The following is a 16975-nucleotide window of genomic DNA, read 5'->3' on the forward strand; positions in this document are numbered from 1 at the left end:
TTATTGATATGAGAGAAGGATCCAGTCACCCGGGTATTATCCTGGCAACCCCTAGACCATTATATGCATAGCAACCCATTATCCATTATGTCGCATCATAAGCACTTTTATCATGAATCATTTCCTTCTACTACCCCTCATCCAAGCCAGCATTATCCTGCCGCATAAGGACTCATCTTCCGCAACTTCTCCCCATACCTCCACAAAAAAATCGGCGCCGGAATCCCCAACCCCAACGCAATAAACGCCAACAGACTATTCCCCCACCCATACTGCAACGTCTTGTACATATAAGGCGCAAACAACGGAAACCCGAACCCCGCCAGCGAGCGCAGAAACGAACTAGCTGCCAGGGCGCTGGCCGCAAACCGCGTGTATGCGTCGACCGTGTACGTCTGGATACACTGGAAGGTGATGATGTTGCCCATTCCGAAGAGGAGCGCGCCGATGTTGGGCGCGATCCAGTGGACGTGGTTTTGGGCCGTCCAGCCGTAGATGAAGAGGCCCGCGGGCAGAATGACCGCTCCGATGTAGAGGAGGGGAGTGCGGAACTCGGGACGGCCGATGTTGTTGTTTCGCGCTTTGAGGCGGCGGTAGGTGCGGTCGTTGAGGGGGGCGCAGAGCTGTGAGCCGAGCCAGAAGCCTAGGCCTAGGGAGATGTAGTTGAGGCCGCCGATGCCGGTCGACTCGTTGTAGTAGTCGGGGCTGGTCCAGAGGGTGGGGAAGGTCGAGAGGACGAGGTACATGATGCCGTAGATGTAGGCCATGTAGACGGCGATGACTTGCACGATGGGCTGGGTGAGGAGGAGGCGGAAGGGGCGGACGAGCGATGTGCGGAGGACTTGAAGGAGGGTTTTGTTTTGTCGTTCGTCTTCGGTTTGGTAGGATTCGTCGCCGGTGTCCTTGCGGAGCTGTTTGGCACGATCGCGCAGGATTCTTGGGCCGTACGTCTCACGCAGGAAGAAAAGACCGGCGAATTGAATGAAGGCATCCACGATGGACGTCGAGTAGAATACCCAGCGCCAGGTGGTGTTTTCGGCAATGAAACCGCCTGCAATGGGCCCGACAGCTGGGCCAAGGAGGGGGGCGAGACTGTAGATGGCAATGCTTTTGCCTCGCTCTTCCGGGTGAAAGCAGTCAGACAGAAGGCCACCACCGACCTGTCACTGGTTAGTTTGTCAACAGCTGTCGGGGCGCGTGTGGCACTCACAGCGAGCGGGGCACTACCACCCAACCCCGAGAAGAACCGGCAGACAATGAGTTGTGTGGTGGTCTGCGAGACGGCACAGCCAATGTTAAACACAAGGTAGACCAGATTGGCGAGTTGAAGGACGATCACCCGGCCGTAGATTTCTGATAGCGGTCCTAAAAACAGCGGACCAACAGCATAGGCCAGCACGAAAATAGACAGAGCCATCTGAATGACGACCTCGTCATGTATCTTCAAATCTGCCGCCAGAGACTGCAGGGCCGGGGCAACCATGGAGGACGCAACGGGCGAAATGAAGGTAAACATAGAGACAGTGATGGTAGCCGCCCATTTTTTCTTGTTGGTCCAATTTTTGGGGTTATCTGGGTCATCGGATCCGCTCCACGTCACCTATTGAGCGTTAGCCAGTATCATAGAATCGTTGGTAGACAATGGCCACTTACCAAGTACGGATCGCGCTGTGATCGATCTGACCGTGCCGTCTTGGACTTCTCGAGTCCTTGATGCGCAGCAGCTCCTTGTTCTAGATCAACATCACGCTCATTGACGATACCGTCTCGAGCTTCCAGGACCGGTTCGCTGCCATTCTCGTCGGTTGAATCATGGCTGTGATAGACAGATTGGTCATCTAAGTATCCAGCGGAATACACCCTGTCTATACGAGAGGCACTGGCGTTGGAACGAGATCGCAGCCTCGACTTGATTGAGTGAGCTAGGCCAGGACGTGACGATTGAGTGTCTGTCCGTGAGAGTTCCGACTCAATGTGCGAGTGGGAGGTGGAGGGAGAACGAAGGGACTCCGACTTGCCATGATCGATCTCTTTGGACATATCCTGTAGTTAGTCACGAGTTCGTTGATGATCAATACTCATGAGACCAAATCGAAATCCAATAAGTACCAAGGTGAGATGGGAATAGGTATATGGTCTATCAAAAAAGGGGGACGGCATGGCATTATACCCTAGAGAAAAGATTGCCCACCGGTGATAAACGACCATTAACCCCGACCAGGACCAACAATTGCGGAGATCATGGACCCCATCATTGGCCAGGCACAGAAAGCTTGACGTGGAATTTTTCTGGGTCGAGAATTGAACTCCACCAAACCGGCGTGAAAAAAAAAAATCCTCCGCGGCGGCTATGCCCGCAATGATTGGAGTAATCACCAAGTACAAACGAGGTCGAAGGCTGAACAAATGATGATGGAATGCAGAGAAGGCCCCAGGCATCCAGGCCGGGTCTTCGGCACACGGATCACGTGTATTACTATCTATAAGGGCCTGAGGCCCGTTGGTCGCCAATGATATCGGGGAATTGATCGTTGGTCGTATCCCGTTCTCCACTGCTGCACGCGCAGCGTTGGCATTCCGTGGACGAGACCAGGGGTGGTAGATTACTTACAAAGCACGAAGGCGTCACATCTTTGCAATTAGTGGGAATTTCCTGCTTCCCTTGCAAGGGTTATGAGCCGGGTGGCAATTGCGCTAATATTAGATCCCGATCCTCAAGGGTTACATTGTTGAAACTAACAGGCATGAAGCACAATATACTGTGGCCTTCTATCTAAGAAATATACCATGGCAAGACCTGTATGCCGATGCACATGCATACGCCTAACTAACCTGCCAACTGCCTGGCTACCCAACCAGCTGCAAAAGAATCAGCCCTGCATGGCCGAATTGTGAAGATTTAGGCTTCAATACATACCTAGGGAGTCTCTCAGTATCACACTGAGTTGGGATGACTCACAAATTGTCACCCCGAGATTCGTGACTAAAATTTGTAACTAATTTGTCAAGGATTTCAATTGCACGGTCTTGTTCTTCCACAGCCAGCTTTTTATTCGATTAGATATACTAACCCCGAGTATTGGTCATAACCTATGCGTCACATATTGAATGCAGGTAATAGACCTAAAGCATAACCCTTCAAAACAAAGTCCCATCTCCAGAATTGAGTATAGGGCTAGACTTAGTATCAGGCCGCTTAGCCGCGGCAAGCTCGCGGCCAGCCTTCCAAGACCCAGCCTCCAGCATCTGCGGCAGACTCAACTTCACACTGCCAAACCGACCACTGTTCAAAATCCGCTGGTGCAGCACATCAAGCAAGGCGACCGTCATCGCACGCCACTCTACAATCTCATCACCTCCAGCACTGAAACACGGCAGGCCACCACTACTCCCCGCGGCAGCCAGGCCCCTGGTCTGTGCCTCCTCTTTCAGGGTGAGGACGCCCATGTCGACGAACAGCCCGCCGTTGCGATACTCCGGTAGCCCGGTGCCGAGGTCTGCGTTTTTCCAGGTCGCGGATAGGAGCCGTTGGAATGGTACCATCAGCGAGTATGCGAGCCACTGCGTGAGCTTGTGGAATGGCTGGATGGACGCTGTTTCGGCGTCGGGGTCGGACTCCAGTGCTTCTGATAGGACCTTGAGCGGCCATGCGTCTCCGATGGGCTGCCCGTGGACGCGAGTGCGGTCGCTGGGCCAGACGGGGATGAGGGTTCTTTGCAGGGCGCTCCACAGGTCGCTGTAGTCGATGGTTGCTCCGGTGCCCTGCTTTAGGAGGTAGTCTGTGATAGAATCAGATTAGGGGAGTTATGAGGACGGCAGTGAGCGTAGAATAGTACTGATAGTAACATACCGACCAGATTCCCCGGACGTCCAGACGGCCCAAACACATCCTGGAGTCTCAGGAACGAGGCACCCAGTCTTTGAAGAATCTCTGTCCGGGCCGTCGCTCCAACCAGAGGGTTCGTCTCGTCGTTCACCTGAAATCCACGTCGGATAGCCTCCACCGTGATATTCCCCAGCGCCTCGCCTTCAAAGTCGTCAGCATCTACCAACGCAACAGCACGAACCGGCCGTATCGATATAAAAACCCTTACCATGAACGACGTCCTTCCTCGCGGAACCCACATTCGCAAACGCCCCGTCAAGAAACATATGTAAGGAGGCGACGGCAATCCCCTCACTGCGGGTATAGACAGCCCCGCTCTGCGCCTCCTCATACCGCCAAGTATCCCCCGCCCCCGCGTCCAGCAACACCGACACAAAGAAGAGGTCTACCAGACTGCGGACCTTTTCCTGCGCATCATAGCCTTGCTGATCCCACTGCTCGAGCAGCTTGCTGATGCGGTCTACCCCGCCTACGTTGAAATGCTGCCACCGGCCGTGCGGCGGGATGAGGTTGTACCGGTCGGGGCCGAAATCGCGCTGTGCGGTCAGTATGGTCTTAATGGTACGGCTTGAAGATGTACAAGTGAAGTCGGTTAATGCACACCTCGATGATGTCCATGACATATTTAGCGGTTTCGTCTAGACGGTCCGCATGGTAGTCAAAGTGGTGCAGCTTGCCCTGTTCCGCGAGCTTGTAAACGATGTGGGCTCTCTCGCGGACGACTTTCAGGCTGAGGAGGTACTCAATCTTGGGATCTAAGGTCATTTTGGCGATGAAGAGACTCGATGATGTGTATGGACAGAAAATGGTGTAGATGAAAGAGTGTCAACAAAAGATGGCTATGGTTGCTGATTATCTATCTATCTACAGCTGGCAAAGCGGGGCTTATCGGGGAGATAAGCATGTTATCTTATCGGATAAGATAGCATTTGATAAGATAAAGATTTTGCGGTTATCTCCGATATAAAAAGCTCGCGTGACCGTCATGATTGATCAAAATAACTAGAATATCTTCGCAATTGCGTGGTAAAGATAGAAAGTACAAGACCAGGAACACCTTTAAATCCAGTAGAGAGTCACTCAAATTCTGAATTCAGCGTTGAAAAATGGCTCAATAACTCCCTAGAATTTCTTGAATCACTTTGGCTACTTAGCCGAAAACCAAGAAGCCAAGACCGTTATTCATCCTTATCAAAAGCCTGTCAGAAATAGCCAAGGACGAGAAAAAGTCATGATCGTGTCCTGCTTCGAGTTTGGAAATATTCATCATCTTGATGGAGAACGTCCGACGGCTGTATCACAAATGTTTCTTCCCGGACGAAGCGACTCGGTGGTCCGCAAAGTAATGTTAAGCCTCGAAAAGCCACCACGTATTAGACAAGCGTTGGCTTGGATCCTTTGAACGTAATGCACATTGTTGACACTGCTGTAGAACGGTATATTGCAATCTGTTCCACCTATACAGAAATTTCGTTCGTTCGTGCGTGGACAGGGCGGGGTGGTTGGCCAGCGGGGTTACTTCCTCTCGAGACACCCATTTCTGGAGAACTGGCGAAGGCGGATGGGGTCTCATTGGAGGGCTCACCATGGTCGGCGCTGTGGATGCGGTGGCAGACGACCCGCTATATCCGTCCTGACACCGGGGATAGCGGAGATGAGATGCGCTCTCAAGATTAGCGCATCAATGGACTCTATTATTAAGAGCCTGCATTGCCCATATCTATCTATAAACATAGCCAAGTGAGAATATATCCAAGAGAAGACATAATCAAGGGAGACATGAAGAAACCACACATGCGGAATGAATGCGACGAATGCTCTGTACCATCAAAAATACCAGGGTAATCGCATCGGTAAACAAACAGAAGGTTATAGTGACCAGTCCAGTCCAGTCCATGCCAGAGATCCACCACTTGATTCTTCTAACTGACAAATCCAATTCTAAATCCGAACTCCTAGTCTTTATGACCATCTATATGCGCCCCTCCAAAACTGTTTCCATTTTAGGTGCCGTAAAACCGATCGCCGAAATCGCCAAGCCCGGGGTCGATATAGCTGGGAAAACGGTTAGCGATGAGCTGCTTGATAAGAAGATGAGGTAGGCTTACTTCTTCTCAGTCAAGTCATTATCGACCACAGCGGTGACGATGCGAAGAGCCGGGAATCTCCCAGAGATCACAGCCAGACCCTTCTTCGACGCAATGATATTAACGAGGACGATCGCGTCCTCGGACACACCGGACTCAATGAGAGTCTCGAGCGCTTTGATCACGGAGCCTCCGGTGGCCAGCATGGGCTCAAGGACAAAGACGACTGTTTTCCGTTAGCGGGTAGAACGAATCGCAGTGGGGAGTGGATTGCGACGTACTGTCGTTGGCGATAGTCGGCGGCAGCTTGGAGTAGAAGATATGCGCCTGGCTGGTCTCCTCGTCGCGCTGGATCAAGAGCTTACCAAAGCTCAATGGACCCCTGGATGCTGTCAGTGTGCGTTTCCAGTTTGACGTCTCCCACAGATAGCATTGAAGGGTGTACTAACATCCATGTCTGCCGCAGAGCCTGCTCCATGCTTGCCCCGGCGCGCAGGATGCTGACGCCGCACACGCCCTTCGTAAATCGGAGGCCTTCATATGTACTGTTGATAGGGGTCTGAATAGGATATGCTTCCACGGGCACGTGGTTGATGGCTTAAAACGGGGCTAGTGTAAGAATCGGACTTGGAAAGAAAATTTCGGCAGGGCGATTCTTACCGAGTCCGATCAATTTGGGGGCCACTCTCTCCACGGCCGAGCAGAAATCGCGACTATCGGTGTTGACATCACGGATGATGGTCATCAGACTGAGTAGTTGGCGATCCTGCTCGAGGACTGTGATGCGGTCGAGGGATTTAGGAAGAGAGTGAGCCCCGTTGGTTGCTGCCATGGTGGTGGATGAAGAATGCAAGTAAGTAGGAAGACGACGGCGAATGAATGGTAGAATGGAATTGAGCATGAAAATTATAAGGGACCATCTATGGAAGTATGACGCTGCAGGAATGCCGTATTAGTATAGAGCAGCGGACAGGATGATCCCGGAAGAATTCTTGACAAGGGTTTATTTTTTGTGTGTTTCAGAAAATTGGTGGGGAGATTAGATAGCGATAAGAGTATTTTATCGGACTTGCCACCGATTGAAACTGATAAGATAAAATTCTTGGCTGTAGTTGGAGATTTCCTTGGCTGTTGCTCGCGTTCTGGAACTGCTGTTCTCGACAGCAACCACCGATCCTCTTACTTCATTGCACTCGTACATGATGGACTCAGACCGATCAGCTGTTCTTGTTGCAATCTGTCCCGTTTCCATCCTTGACCTGTTGTATTACCGAAACGCAGTGCTTGGTTGACCGGTAAGGGCATTGCCCCACCGCGGCCGACCCCGCTGCGCGTCGATGCCAGTTGAATTTTGATGAAAATTTTCATCGGCTTGTGCGAGACTGGTATGAAGATTGGATTCTGCAATCTTGGAAAAGCTTAACCTTTCAGCATAGAGCTTCTACAGGATTGTAATTACTTGGTCAGTGCTTTAACAGACCTAGTATGCTCAGTATCAAGCATGGTCGAAACCCTTGGTTTCCAGTTGGTATTGGTAGCGACTCAGCCTCAGAAATTGGCTGCTGTTGAACTCATCAAGGGTCAATGGATGGGAGAAGCGAACAGCAAAGAATAATGAGTTCAATATACTATTCTCAACTTCACCAAAGAAGTTATAGCATCCTGCAGTGGAACGCGACTTCATATGTCGAAAGATATCTACGTCTCGAGGCCATATTTTGAGCGTAATATACCACCTTTCTTAGTTCGACGTTTGGTCCCTTGTTCCTATCCTTGGGGACGGCTATTCAATTTGCTGGTTGTAGCAGAGCTTGTCACTGGCCCATGCTTCGTCTCGACCCGAACATTGACCCACTGCTCGGGGGTATAAAGGGCTCTGCGTGAGACGATCGTAAGGCGGAGAGATGGTCGATATTGCACAGCCACTGGTTTCTACTTTCTGTCAGTGAAAGTCAAATTAGCGAGGCCATTGGATCGCCTGTCCCGGGAATCTTCACCTAATTTCAGGCTCAACTCTAAAGTTAGAAGCCGAATCATGCCAAGATCTGTGAGGACTATAAGAAGATGAAGGTGGATCTGTCAATGCTTGACCGACGGTGATAGGCTCAGCCGAGCCCACTTCCGTCGCCTTATCATGGGGCTTTATGTAATGGCACTCTCGCCTTATCGCTATCGGAAACCATCCGCGATTGATAAGAACGCCCGGGGACACAGCATCGTTCAAGACGGCGACCTTTCTTCTTGATGTATTTTATCCCTGTGTTGATATAGAAAATGCCTAAGATTGTGGAGTCTCCACGCCATGTGCGCTTCAATCCCTTTTCTAGGGGTTCGTCCAGCCCTAGCGATGATACGGTCTTATCGTTTTGTGTGCGAGATCTGGAGGTGCGTGATATCCGACAAACTAGATAAGACTCTTGATATACTGCCTGTCCATTAGACTAAATGACAGATATCTAGAAAGATCAGAATGGACCAAAAGCACTGTCCAACACTCCCAGCAGCATTGCTACGCCGGATGGCGCTGCGCCCCGCAGCAGACCGTCGGTCACCCAGCTGTTCATCAACAATCGACACGTGATGTCCAAGTCCAAGAGCTGGACAAGTGCCTTGGATCCTGTAGGCACTCAGTAGACTGATTTGGTGGACGGGCTTGCTGATGTCGGGATAGACAACGCAAAGACTTCTCTCGCGCGTACCCAGCAGCACACACCAAGAGATCCAGAGCGCTGTCGATGCCGCTGATGCTGCCCAGCCGGAGTGGGCCGCAATTGGGTTCCAGACTCGCAGGGAGTACCTCCTCAAGCTGATCGATGTGTTGCGGGATATGTCTCCGATGATTGTGAGACAGCAACCGGAAATCTGAGTCGAATGGACGCTGACAGCCAGCAGGTGAGCTGTCTCTGTCGCGAAGTGGGAAAAACGATTTCCGACGCGGAAGCAGAGGTATTTCGGGGTCTGGACTCCATACATGCCGCCTGTTCAATTGGCCCCGAGATGGCAGGGATGTATCTCGGGTCTGACCCCACGTTGTTGCAGACGTTTTACGAGCCGGTAGTGAGTATTCCTCCAAACAAGGTTCTAGCTAGGGTCTGGGTTGACTGTGACGCGGCAGGGCGTGTGTGTGTCTGTCACTCCGTTTAGTTTTCCGTTCATGATCCCCCTGTGGTCTACGCCGTATGCACTCATCACTGGAAACACCGTGGTGTTGAAACCCTCCGAGAGGGCACCATCCGTATCAGGCATCTTGGCGGAGGCTATGATCCAAGCCGAATTTCCACCGGGGGTGTATAACATCCTCCACGGAGGGCCATCGACGGTGCAAAATCTCGTAACGCAGCCCCTTGTCCAGGCCATCAGCTTCGTAGGCTCCGAGCCAGCAGCCAATGCAGTTCACGACCTGGCGCGTACCGCCGGAAAGCGGATCCAGGCCGAGTGCGGGGGCAAAAACCACGGAGTCGTCTTGGAAGACGCTAACATGATGTCAACGTTGTTCGCGATCGCAGGAGGGGCCTTTGGAGCTGCCGGTCAGCGGTGCATGGCACTCAGTGTGGCGATCTTTGTCGGAAGCACCAGGGAGTGGATCCCGAAACTGGTGGACTTGGCTCAGTCTATGGTCGTTGGTAGTGGAAACGATAAACAGTCCAAGATCGGGCCCCTGATCGACCGGGCGGCAAAGACCAAAGTCACCGAGATGATCGATCGGGCAGTCGAAGAAGGCGCCATGGTTCTCTTGGACGGGCGCGACGTGCAGGTGCCGGACTATCCTGACGGCAACTTCCTAGGCCCGAGCATTTTGATCGGCGTGGAGACGTACATGGAATGCTATCAGAATGAGATCTTTGGACCGGTGCTCATCTGCATGCAGGTTGATACACTGAATGAGGCGATCGCACTGATCAACCAGAATAAATACGGCAATGGCTGTTCCATCTTCACGAGCAGTGGGAAACACGCCAGTACATTCCAACGGAAGGTCAACGTGGGCCAGATTGGAGTCAACATCCCATTGATCGGTATGTCCTAGTACATAATAGTCGTGCCTGTGCTAATTATGACAGCCCCGTATGGCACTGCTGTGCGAACTAGCAACAAGGACTCTTTTCTAGGTGGTAAGTACACAGAAATTTGGGAAAGATCTCAGGCTAACGATGCACAGATCGGCATACGCCCGGCAAAACATACTGGCCTTTCTTTACCACCACGAAAACGGTGTCCTCTCGATGGGATCAGGTATGAGAACACGATACAACGAATCGTGAGCCAGGGAGGAATTTAGGGTCAGACTAAGTTCCCCCCAGCTTAGCGGTGACTCACAGTGATGACCCCTTGTCAATGACGTCATCCCTCGACGACAAACCCACCAACACAGCAGCTCTCCACTTCCGGAATTCATATAACCACCACGATCAAGTCAAGTTTATCCTGCAAACCGTCAATCATGGCAACACTTAATCAGGCTCGTCAATCGAACGCCTCTCTCAATGCCTACCGTCCCGACTACGTGGCCGTCTTCGTCGGCGCGACCAGCGGGATCGGCGAGGCGACCACAAGAGAGCTGGCGACCGTTGTCAAAAAACCGACCATCTATCTCATCGGACGCAACGCGACAACCGGATCGCAGATCGTTGACGAGCTCAAAGCCTCCAATCCCGAGGGATCATTTCACTTCATCCAGTCAGACGTGTCTCTACTGAGCAACGTCGATGAAGCGTGCTCGAAGATCAAGGCCCACGAAAAGGCGGTCGATCTGCTGTTTCTATCGACCGGGCATTTACACATGTCCAAGGAAGGTATGCATTCCTCTTCCCCCTTCACCCACACCCAATAGCTCCAATATTAATAAAAATGAACAGACACAGAAGAAGGCCTCGAAAACAACCACGCCCTCCGCTTCTACTCCCGCATGCGCTTCATCCACAACCTGCTCCCGCTGCTTTCCGCCTCGACCGCGCCCCCCCGCGTGGTAAGCGTCCTCGGTCCCGGCTCAGAAGGCCAAATCGACGAAACCAACTTCGACCTGAAAAAGTACTGGTCATTCCTCTCGTCCGCGAAATACGCCGCCACACTGAACTCCCTTGCGATGGAGCACCTCGCTGCGCAACACCCCTCCATCAGCTTCGTCCACGTCTTCCCGGGCATAGTCAACACGACTCTTCTCAACAAGACTGTGGGTGGGATTGTCGCGCCCGTGATTAAATTCCTCAGTCGGCCGTTTTCACTCACGTCCGAGCAGAGCGGTGTGTGGAATACATTCATCTTGACGTCGGCAGCCTATCCGCCTGCGCAGCCGAGGGATAGCGCTAGGGTTGGGGCGCCGCTGGTGGAGGGCGTCAAAACGGCTGCCGCGTCAACTGGCAAGATAGGCGGGGGATCGTATCTGGTGAACTACAACGGCGCGGACAAGACGCAGACGAAGCTCATGGCGGATTATCGAGCGAGGGGGTTCCCTCAGAAGGTGTGGGAACACACGCTGGAGACGTTTCAGCGGGTGTTGGATCCTGCGAGTGGCTGATTGTCTACTATCTCAGTGTTAACATATAATAAGTACCATAATAATGCATTAATCTAATTCGAAACATTTGAGAATATGAGCAACCTCCATCCATATACGAACCACAGCCTATGACATCATACCCTCTGAATCCTTTGCCTTGCGAACAGAACCGGCCCGCTGCCGTGATCCACTGAAGGAATATAGGACCGTGGCTGTGTTTAGCACCCAACTATAACTAGTGTACCAACACGATGATCAGCCCGGCATTACGAACACAGCCATGCAGATACTACTATGGACAAAGGTTATTTAGAGGTTGTCTCCCATCCCGGCTATTATAGTCTAATATTCGCACCCACACCCGGTCTCTCCTATTTATACATCCACTGTCTCTTGCTAAATTGACTAAAATCCACACTTATTTGAAAACAAAACAAATATACGAACCACAACCCATCTCCAGATCTGAGAACCAGGAGTCAAAATGCGCTGGAACATCGACCTCTCAGCCATCACGCCGGGTCCAGGCGGCACCGTCATGCTCGGCGAGGGGGGTATTGACGCTGCTGCAAGACGGTATCGCGAGCGTATTAGAAAGCAGCAGGAGGAGGCGGACGCACTGGCTAAGTTGAAGGATGGCGAGGTAAAGAAGGGTGATGATGCTGCGTCTGAAGTGACGCTGACGCAGGAGGGAGATGCAGATGGAGATGGAGATGCTAAGCGGGATGATCGGGGGGGAGTGGGGACGGATGGGTCAGTGGAGGGGCGACGATCTATTGCCTTAGAGGAGGAGACGGGGAGAGTAGGAGCGGAGATGAAGAAGGAGAAGGAGGATAAGAAGAAAAAAGGGTTTCGGGAGGCATGGAGAGGATTTAGGGGGGTGAGGTGATTTGTTTCTTTTATATCTGCTGTATTTCTAGTATATTATAAACATCAAGGTCTCCAGACCTGGATTATATACCCATCTGTGGAGACTCCAGTGTACTTGTGAAGTAGACTTACCTTGTTCATATCCTAATCAGAGTAATAGATAGAGTTCTCAGCTTGAGGAACATATTTCAAATAGTATAAGCTCGACAATAAACAACCTCTGCATTTGCATTATAGGATGGGGAAACTATATGTTGGACAAAACCACCCGAGGCTAGAAAGCTACATGAGAGCAGAAAAACAAGGCAGAAAGACCATCTTTAAACGAATACACCCATATAATAGTCAACATTTGTTGCAGTGCACGGCCGTGCAAGTTGGCAATACCGATAGAAGCCCAGTGATCAACAAGCAGGACCCGACACATGAAGTATATGATAACGAAGACAGACCAGCCGAGGAGGAAGATTTATGTCGTCTGCCAAGCCTTGCACCACAGCCTCTTACATCCAAAGGCGCAGCCGCTGCCGTAGTCATTGTAACACTCCCCGCTGATGGCATTCTGCTGCCACAGTTCTTTGACGCTGACGGTACTCGTCATGACAGCGAATAGAAGATCTCCGTCCCAGTCGCCCTGGTTGAAGGAAGTGCTGCCGCAGTTGAAAGGCCCTTCGCCGTATCAGATGCACTCGCGCTCTCGCCAGACGGAGCCGTCCTGATTCTGGCTGATTTGGTGGCTGCTGTATCCAACACTTCTGAACTTCTCAGCAAAGGATATCGCAGCTATGTGGAGGGTTTGTTTGATAGTATGGGCTTGAGACCATATTATGACTAGGTGGGAGTAGAGAGAGACTTTGGTTATTACCACAAGATTACGGTTAAGCAGGTGTAGAATAATAAAGCTAGGGACTGAACTACTATATTCTCTGCTTGAATATCTCATGTAGCAAGACGTATAAATTATACTACAAGTAGGGCAAGTTCTAACGTAAAGTATTTCTGTAAAGATTGTTGATTGTTCTATCTATCCATCCATCCACCCTATTCTCCATGTCAACTTGAACCATCCTTATTCCATCATGTAAAAAAATTACCATCGTGTGTGTGTATGTATGTGTGTGTGTGTATGTATGTGTGTGTGTGTATGTATGTGTGTGTGTGTATGTATGTGTGTGTGTGTATGTGTGTGGGAGGGCAAGGTGTGAAGAAAGTAAAATGATAAAAAAATGGAGATGTAATGTACCTACGCTGCACTTCCGTTAGTCAAGACAAAGACAAAGAAGCCAAGGTAACTCACCTAAAAAGTCGAATTTACAATCAAAATCGAAGTCGAAAGTTGAATATCAATCAATCGGAATCGTATACGGCATCGGAGTCCATCGCTCCCTCTACCACCCTACCCATCCCCCACTGTCGGCTGCCCCACGTCCCCAGTTCAAAGTCGAAGTCGAATATAATCAATCTGAATCGTAATCGTAAACGCAAACGTAAACGCTATCGGAATCGTATACGGAGTCCACCGCTCCCTCCACCAACCATACCAAACCCCCACTGTCGCCTGCCTCAAACCACAACCCCGGTTAGTATCTAAGTGGAATGTAAACCAAAAATTTGGGATTCCTCCTCTTTCCTCATTGAAACATGAGCTCTTTGTACCCCCACCCTCCCTCACCCGGTTGAAACGTGTCGTATAGTAGTGGTGTAAGTTGGAATCGAAATCGGAATCGGAACCGTACTCGTTCGCTCGCTCGGTTCATCGTATCGGATGGCGCATATGGGCATGTCGAATCGATCTATCATCATTGAGTCAGCAAAGACAAGGAAGATAAGGTGTGATGTGATAATGTGAGAAGGAAGATGTATCAAAGAAAGTATGAAACAAGACAGAAGACAGAAGACAGAAGACAGAAGACAGAAGACAGAAGACAGAAGACAGAAGACAGAAGACAGAAGACAGAATATATGAGAGACAAAAGACATGAGAGACACGTGACAAAAAGTTCAAAGACGCCTAGAGAGAGAACAGAAGAGGAGGAGAGAAGAAGAAGATGGGAGGAAGCAGGGAGCAGAAGGGGGTTTATATAGAAGAGCCCACAAGGTCAAGGCGCCCTAAAACAAGCGAGATCCCCAAAATCATTCACTGACAGAGGATTGACGGCTGGTAATGCGCTCGTTGATGAGAGAAACTGGGACGGGGAGTGGTGGATCACTGGCGCTGCTGTGGTGACTGTTGGGGATCACTTCCGTGGTGGCTAGATCAGGAAAATCACTGTCGACGGAATGATTTCGCGTCATGCTTAGGAGCTAGACCCAGATCAGATCAATTGGATTACTCCTGCAAAGTGATTTACTGATCTGGCGGTGGGTTGGTTTTACCCCAGGATTTGATACTGATCTGAGCTGTCTCTAGTGGCGTTTGGGAGATATTACCGCCCATATGGCTTATATGATCTCTACTATTTAAACAGCATTATAAAAGGCTCTAGTGGTACTCCAGATTCTGGTCAGATGGGGGGCCCACTGTGGAGCGGCCATGGTCGAGATGCTTCAGATATGACAGATGTGGGGCGGGTACCCTGGAGCTCCACTATTCCCTCTACATACTATGTTATGATAATGTAGTCGAGGGGTGAAGATAGAAAGGAGGAATAGGAAATATCATTCTACCATGCTGTGATTACTTGGAGTCAACTTCCCTAGTGAATTTTGAGTAAAATGAACCTAACGAACACATCAATTACTACAACATAGCAAAACTACACATCATACTCGGCCATACCTTATGGGCAGCAACTCCCTCAAAAATACCATACGTCAAGCCCTTATCAAGCATTGCATCCCCTCCTATCCGAGTCAAGAGACAAGAGACAGGATATAAACCTTCAAAGAAAGCAGATTCCTCAAACAAAAGCAAGTAATACCATCGTCTTTGATCCGGACCACACTGAATAATCTGACAGGCGGGGTGGAATCTAGTATGCCAACTCTTCCTTCACCATTGGCCGTGCGGGACGGCGACGGGGTTCTGTGGTTTTGATGTCTTTCTGCTTTCTCAGGCTAGGGCTGGATTGACCGACTGCATCTTCATCCTCCTCGTCATCATCGTCTTCTCCGGCCCGACTGGGTGAGCGCAATGGATCTTTCACCGACATCTTTGCAAATTCATCGGTGAGATCTTTTGCTGAGCGGGATTTACTTTGGGGCGTGTAGAGGCGCGAATAATGGTACTCATTGAGCACCTCGTCCACAACAGAAGGAGACCTTGGAGAAGTAGACTGAAGAAACGCTTGCTGAAGCTTCCCGTCCGGGCTATAGAGTCCCGCACCGGACAACCTTTGCCAAGAATATATGACTTCTAGTAGCGACTGCTTGTCGATTTGCAGCCACTCCCTGTGCCGCTTGGGATAGTGGGCGTGCGGACATATAAAACTGCGTCGGCACTGCGACAAGCACTTGAAGATCAGCTGTTCGTAGCGCGCAGCATTATCGATTCCAATCAGTGCAACAACGTTGATTGCCTTGTAGCACTTGAGATGGGATCGGAGTCTGTTTCTGACATCTGTCATGCTCACAGTCGTGTATCCAAGTTTGTAGTATCCCTCGAGGTTCTCGATGCTGAAGACATATAACCAGCCGCTTTTGATATCATTGGACCCCATATTTTTCCATAGGAGATTGCCATAAGAAGATTGAGGAGCTGCAACGCTTACACTTGATAATGGACTTTGTGGAGCTGTTTGCTTTGTCGGGGTCTCGGGTAGCGGAGGAGGAGTAGGCGTAGTCGCCCTGGAGCGCTGAGACTCGGGTGTGACTGACGGGGCCCTAGGCGTGTTTGCGGATTGGTGTTGACGCTCTTCCTCCCATTGTGTTACGGCTATCTGTACCATATTTCCATGCTCTTCACACACACAGAGCTTGGCGATCTCCTTCAAATATTCAGATTCGGATTTGTCGTTGGAAATTTCCGTCAGGCGTTCAGATTGGAATTTTTCGTCAATGCATTCCAAAGCGCTTTTGATGCTTTTGACGGACGCTTTGGCTGGAAGGGTGCAGCGCCAACTGTACTCCACGTTTCCCAATCCTTCCAACTCATCTTCTCTTTTGCCTTTATCTTCTTCTCGCTCTCGGTATACTTTCAGTATGCTGCTGCCAAGTACCGCACAACGTGGCTTTCCGTCGCGAGTAAGAATCAAATTCTTGCTCCTCAAAGGGACCACATTTGGAATATTCATAGACATGGTATCAGCCGCTCAAGTGACTGCGGCTTCTCTGGTCGCCAAGTTCAAAAGTGCGAGAATGGCAAGCTGGACTGAATCACCGCTGATAAATGCGGGAGTTAGTCTTCCTTGTTACAAAAACAATTGACTCGATGGATAGAGTTGCATTATATAGAGGGGAATCGTCCTCAAAACTACACAAGTGTAATCTGTATCATGGAGTGCCTTCTAATTCTACAAGGGCATGCCCCTGCAAGCTCACGCGGACTGCGGCTGAGCGTTGGGTATGATCGGCGGTAGAGACAGGCACGGACGAGCGGCAGGGGGCCATATTCATCGCTGTCTACCTTGCCAAAGCTGACTGGTGATCCTATTTAACCCGCACGTGGTAATCGGTAACCCCGACTCCTCATTTGAG

General features: G+C 50.6%; 7 protein-coding genes across 7 annotated transcripts; 3 read left to right on the plus strand and 4 right to left on the minus strand.

Moving 5' to 3' along the window:
• Positions 1-44: 44 nt before the first annotated feature.
• Positions 45-2433, minus strand: BDW47DRAFT_19090 (MFS transporter). Its single transcript, XM_024818411.1, has 3 exons — positions 1654-2433; positions 1211-1600; positions 45-1160 (listed from the first exon to the last, which is right to left on the minus strand). Exons 1-3 carry the CDS (start codon positions 2038-2040, stop codon positions 153-155), a joined length of 1785 nt encoding a protein of 594 aa, XP_024673043.1. The 5' UTR covers positions 2041-2433; the 3' UTR covers positions 45-152.
• Positions 2434-2547: 114 nt separating this feature from the next.
• On the minus strand, positions 2548-4703 carry BDW47DRAFT_104146 (URC4/urg3 family protein). Its single transcript, XM_024812260.1, has 5 exons — positions 4490-4703; positions 4095-4422; positions 3851-4027; positions 2918-3779; positions 2548-2859 (listed from the first exon to the last, which is right to left on the minus strand). The coding sequence occupies exons 1-4, from the start codon at positions 4649-4651 to the stop codon at positions 3139-3141; spliced, it is 1308 nt and encodes a 435-aa protein (XP_024673044.1). The 5' UTR covers positions 4652-4703; the 3' UTR covers positions 2548-2859; positions 2918-3138.
• A 1186-nt stretch (positions 4704-5889) lies between these two features.
• BDW47DRAFT_116932 (uracil phosphoribosyltransferase) lies at positions 5890-6805 on the minus strand (the record flags this gene model as incomplete). The annotated part of the gene is made up of 5 exons (XM_024815002.1): positions 5890-5941; positions 5995-6199; positions 6255-6355; positions 6423-6570; positions 6634-6805. 5 exons carry the CDS (start codon positions 6803-6805, stop codon positions 5890-5892), a joined length of 678 nt encoding a protein of 225 aa, XP_024673045.1.
• Positions 6806-8129: 1324 nt separating this feature from the next.
• On the plus strand, positions 8130-10313 carry BDW47DRAFT_19143 (methylmalonate-semialdehyde dehydrogenase). The gene is made up of 7 exons (XM_024818413.1): positions 8130-8358; positions 8434-8592; positions 8645-8815; positions 8866-9030; positions 9089-9989; positions 10035-10085; positions 10133-10313. Exons 1-7 carry the CDS (start codon positions 8248-8250, stop codon positions 10210-10212), a joined length of 1638 nt encoding a protein of 545 aa, XP_024673046.1. The 5' UTR covers positions 8130-8247; the 3' UTR covers positions 10213-10313.
• A 101-nt stretch (positions 10314-10414) lies between these two features.
• Positions 10415-11488, plus strand: BDW47DRAFT_116934 (putative short-chain dehydrogenases/reductase; the record flags this gene model as incomplete). Its single annotated transcript, XM_024815003.1, has 2 exons — positions 10415-10766; positions 10830-11488. The coding sequence occupies 2 exons, from the start codon at positions 10415-10417 to the stop codon at positions 11486-11488; spliced, it is 1011 nt and encodes a 336-aa protein (XP_024673047.1).
• A 466-nt stretch (positions 11489-11954) lies between these two features.
• On the plus strand, positions 11955-13059 carry BDW47DRAFT_124957 (uncharacterized protein; the record flags this gene model as incomplete). The annotated part of the gene is made up of 2 exons (XM_024816325.1): positions 11955-12223; positions 12915-13059. The coding sequence occupies 2 exons, from the start codon at positions 11955-11957 to the stop codon at positions 13057-13059; spliced, it is 414 nt and encodes a 137-aa protein (XP_024673048.1).
• Positions 13060-15169: 2110 nt separating this feature from the next.
• BDW47DRAFT_131100 (GIY-YIG nuclease family protein) lies at positions 15170-16578 on the minus strand (the record flags this gene model as incomplete). Its single annotated transcript, XM_024817247.1, has 2 exons — positions 15170-16218; positions 16249-16578. The coding sequence occupies 2 exons, from the start codon at positions 16576-16578 to the stop codon at positions 15313-15315; spliced, it is 1236 nt and encodes a 411-aa protein (XP_024673049.1). The 3' UTR covers positions 15170-15312.
• Positions 16579-16975: the final 397 nt, after the last annotated feature.

The sequence above is a fragment of the Aspergillus candidus genome, assembly GCF_002847045.1.
Source record: "Aspergillus candidus strain CBS 102.13 unplaced genomic scaffold BDW47scaffold_16, whole genome shotgun sequence".
NCBI lineage: Eukaryota > Fungi > Ascomycota > Eurotiomycetes > Eurotiales > Aspergillaceae > Aspergillus > Aspergillus candidus.

Bases quoted from the DNA above. Each gene is read 5' to 3' on its own strand.
- BDW47DRAFT_19090 (XM_024818411.1), bottom strand. From the start codon at position 2,040: ATGTCCAAAGAGATCGATCATGGCAAGTCGGAGTCCCTTCGTTCTCCC. The intron at 1,601-1,653 runs GTAAGTGGCCAT...AACGCTCAATAG, and splicing joins CACAGCGCGATCCGTACTTG to GTGACGTGGAGCGGATCCGA. The intron at 1,161-1,210 runs GTGAGTGCCACA...AACCAGTGACAG, and splicing joins GTGGTAGTGCCCCGCTCGCT to GTCGGTGGTGGCCTTCTGTC.
- BDW47DRAFT_104146 (XM_024812260.1), bottom strand. From the start codon at position 4,651: ATGACCTTAGATCCCAAGATTGAGTACCTCCTCAGCCTGAAAGTCGTC. The intron at 4,423-4,489 runs GTGTGCATTAAC...CTGACCGCACAG, and splicing joins ATGTCATGGACATCATCGAG to CGCGATTTCGGCCCCGACCG. The intron at 3,780-3,850 runs GTATGTTACTAT...ATTCTATCACAG, and splicing joins ACGTCCGGGGAATCTGGTCG to ACTACCTCCTAAAGCAGGGC.
- BDW47DRAFT_19143 (XM_024818413.1), top strand. From the start codon at position 8,248: ATGCCTAAGATTGTGGAGTCTCCACGCCATGTGCGCTTCAATCCCTTT. The intron at 8,359-8,433 runs GTGCGTGATATC...ACAGATATCTAG, and splicing joins TTTGTGTGCGAGATCTGGAG to AAAGATCAGAATGGACCAAA. The intron at 9,990-10,034 runs GTATGTCCTAGT...TAATTATGACAG, and splicing joins AGTCAACATCCCATTGATCG to CCCCGTATGGCACTGCTGTG.